This window comes from Aplysia californica, unplaced genomic scaffold (genome assembly GCF_000002075.1).
Source record: "Aplysia californica isolate F4 #8 unplaced genomic scaffold, AplCal3.0 scaffold00235, whole genome shotgun sequence".
NCBI lineage: Eukaryota > Metazoa > Mollusca > Gastropoda > Aplysiida > Aplysiidae > Aplysia > Aplysia californica.
The window spans coordinates 446703-450390 of NW_004797505.1; the positions used below are offsets into that span (position 1 = coordinate 446703).

Below are 3688 nucleotides of genomic sequence, written 5' to 3' on the forward strand. Positions count from 1 at the left end.
TCTCTCTCTCTCTCTCTCTCTCTCTCTCTCTCTCTCTCTCTCTCTCTCTCTCTCTCTCTCTCTCTCCCTCTCTTGTAGCTAGACAAGTAACCAATCCTTCTCACAATTTTCTTGAGAATGGAGGATCAAATAGTAGCTTTATAGTAAAAACTTAACGACGCACTTAATATGTCGACAAGCCCATTGCCTAACTAGAATTATGTGGAAATGAAGTGCGAAGTTCAGTTTTAGATATAATAACAGTATTATTGTTAGATTCTAGATCTACTGGACTATGTAGTACTAATTACAACTTTTATAGTAGGTTTCCTATTGGATTGACTGCAGCTGTAGCCATTTCGAGTTGTTCGGTAACACTAACGTGTCACGATGACTGAGTTAGACGTAACGAAGCGCATGGCATCCCCGTCGAGTTGGAGAATTCTAAACGAACAATTCGTTAGTCGACACTTGGACGCTTAGAAATCCAAAACTGAGCGGTCTATCCGTATAACTTTGGTTTAGGACTTAAAATAACAAAATTTCAGCAATTTTGTTTTAAATACTTAAAATTAGAGTCATGTATTCCAGTCTAGCGCTTTTAAAGATAGTAAATCGCCATAGGAGCCTTTGAATTCAGTTTTTTGTCTCTCCTGCAAAATTTACGAAATCGGAGTTGGACGGTTAGAATTCTCCGCCGAGATATATTTATTTCTATTCAAGATTTAAGGAAAGTTTTTTTATTCAAAGCAAGACAAATGATTATTAAGATGATACCAATTACCTCACCATGCCCCAAAATTGACAAGAGCCTGATTCTACCGCGTCTTGATACATTTCTTATTTCCTTCATCGGTTGCAATGACTTGTGGGTTTTGCTGTTGCAAAAGTGACCACTTTTGGAAGACAATGGTGTGCCATATTCTGACTATTTGAAAGCGTTATTTACACTTGTGAATCTGAGCAGCTTGCATGCCCCTCTCTCGGCTTCAGTATTTCAACTGTACATGTATTAGAACAGACAGTCTGTTAGCTCTCATGGTGCACTCACAGAGGCTTTCTTTGAGGCAGAGTAACGGCTTTGGGCTTGTAGAAAATTACACCTCCATCCTAAAAACCCCCTCAAAAAACAAACAAACAAACAAACAAACCCAAAACACAGAGAGAGAAAAAAAAGAGAGAGAGAGAGAGAGAGAGAGAGAGAGAGAGAGAGAGAGAGAGAGAGAGAGAGAGAGAGAGAGAGAGAGAGAGAGAGAGAGAGAGAGAGAGAGAGAGAGAGAACAAAAACAGAAACAAAACTCCCAAAACAAACAGACAAGCAAAAGTGAACCATTCCACAGAAAAGGCAGTTACAGTGGGGTGCATATTTGGTGCCAAAATAGAATTGTTGTTTATAAAAAAAATGTCACCTCCAACAGTTTTACTTGTATCATTATCCCTTATTTATCCAAGTACATGTACTAAAATTAGTAAATGCGTTTGGTAAGTATTTTACGGTGCTCGCATCTGCAATAACGTCATAAAAAATATGAGGGCAGTTGACTCAAGTTGGTTGTTTCCACGTTAATTCCCAGCATGGCTTGGTTTTACTTTTTTAAAGTCGGAATTGTTTGAGTATCTATATGTATGTATGGAAAAATATGTTTTGAAAGCAGCAATTTACATTTTGGAAAAAGCAAGCTGGTTCTTCAACCTGCAGTGCAACTGAGTCTTACGTATGTGACCGTTTTTCTTAACTCGTAGAGGCCCTCGTAGAGCTACAAATACCATACAAAAATGTACTCACTAGTATTAATTTTGTGTTGTTTAGGATCTAATGGTTTCGTTTCGAGCAGGAAAACTTTTTTGCACATGGCCTGTGTTATAGAGGACTACATTATGCAAATTCTCGAACGTCATATCTTACCCTAATTGTCGTCATGGTGTCATTCAAGTAAGCATCTCCATGCATCGCAAAGAATTTTCTCTCAGCGCCAATGCCCCAAGATAAATCTTGGATAACCAAATCCAAATCAATGTTGGAGTCACTAGTAAATAACCCTGATAAGAATTCTACAAGTACTTTGTATGTGAAGAGTGAAGTACCATGAAACAGCAGCTGAAGAAAAGCGTCTTTGTTCTCAATTCAGACCATTTGTGTGCAACTCTCTGTGACATTTGGGATAAAATGACAAATAATTATGTCCAAAATCGAATAGTATCGATGCCCAAAGGGTACGTGCACTACACCTCTCAACACCCTGCTTTTTATTTTTTGTTGTAAAAGTTCGTTAATTTACATCTTGAAAGTTTTATTCACAAAAAATTCTTTATCTTCTTTTCCAGATTCTGCACAATATCAACAGCTGGGCAGATTTTTTTCTGTTCTGAGGACACCCTTTTCTCTGGACGCCCCTGACTTAGACCAACGCCAATATGCCTGCACGTTCTTGCTGTTCTGGGAACTCCAGCCTCGTCCAGAAAAAGCCCCGTGCATCACTCAGCAAAAGACTGCGAAAACGTTTCAAGAGTCAGCGAAAATCTCACAATCAGCTGTTTATAGCGGGCGCTCTCGGTTTACCTTCTATCAGGACAAGCGAGGGCAGATTCAAGACTCCAGTAAACATGACATCGTTGTCTGCCTATCTCTCTGGGAAATCCCCCGTCGTGAAGACAAAAGAGCCACGAGCGACATTGAGAAAGAAACTTCTGAAATTGTTCTTCAAGAAAAAGCCAGAAACATGCGCGTTTGTACAAAACACTACCAGCCTGCCAAAGGTTAAATACGTAGATATATCGTATGAGAGCACTACAGAACTTGCTGCTCTGGGACTCCACGACCAGGCTTTTCTCGAGGATAGCGACGCCTCATCTTCGGAAATTTGGGACCTCAGTTCTTTGGAGCAGTTAAACCCGACCTCGACAGAGAGCCCCGCCGGTTCCGAGGCAGTCTATGCAGTACTGAATCCTGTGGATCCGTTTAAAAAGACCTCTAACAAGAACATTTCCGTTTATAATGTTAGGGATCCTCTAGGACAATTAAACAAGACATTTATTATCAAAAGCAATGAAGGTTCAGAAGCAGTTTATGAGGAGATGAATCCTGTGAGAAAGTTAAACACGACATTTACCATCAGCCCTCCAAATTCAGATGCTGTCCATAAGGCACAGTTGAACAAGACTTTTACCAAGAACACTCACGGTTCAGATGCCGCCAGTTAAACCAAACCTGTTTAGAGAACTTTGCCGCTTCAGATGCAGTCTATGAGAAATTCAATTTTCCGGGATTGGCGGGAATGTTTCTTGTTTCTAACCTGTGACACAAAGCAAACTCAGTTTGGAAGCCAAGATGACTTATATCTAGGAACTTTGATGTCAACGAATAAAGGTCTGGTACAACAGAAGCAGCACTCTGTGTGCGTGTGTGTGTGTGTGTGTGTGTGTGTGTGTGTGTGTGTGTATGTGTGTGTGTGTGTGTATGTGTGTGTGGGGGGGGCTGTTTGTTTATGTGTGTGTTCTTGTGTGTGTTTGTGTGTGTGTGTGTGTTTGTGTGTGTGTATGTGTGTGTGGGGGGATGGGGGTGTTAGTGTATGTGTGTTTTCTTGTGTGTGTTTGTGTGCGTGTTTGTGAAAATGTATGCATGCTTGTATGTGTGTGTGTGTGTGTGTATGTGTGTGTGTATGTGTGAGTGTGTGGGTTTGTGTTTGCATGTGAGTATGAGACAGAAAGA

General features: G+C 40.5%; 1 protein-coding gene across 1 annotated transcript in view; it reads left to right on the plus strand.

Annotated features, from left to right (window-relative positions):
• Positions 1–3362, plus strand: part of LOC106011995 — a 5208-nt gene extending 1846 nt beyond the window's left edge. Inside the window, exon 2 of the mRNA XM_013083483.2 lies at positions 2305–3362. Coding sequence (XP_012938937.1) covers positions 2395–3180 — 786 coding nt within the window. The 5' untranslated portion in view covers positions 2305–2394 and the 3' untranslated portion in view covers positions 3181–3362. The remainder of the gene's footprint in view (positions 1–2304) is intronic.
• Positions 3363–3688: the final 326 nt, after the last annotated feature.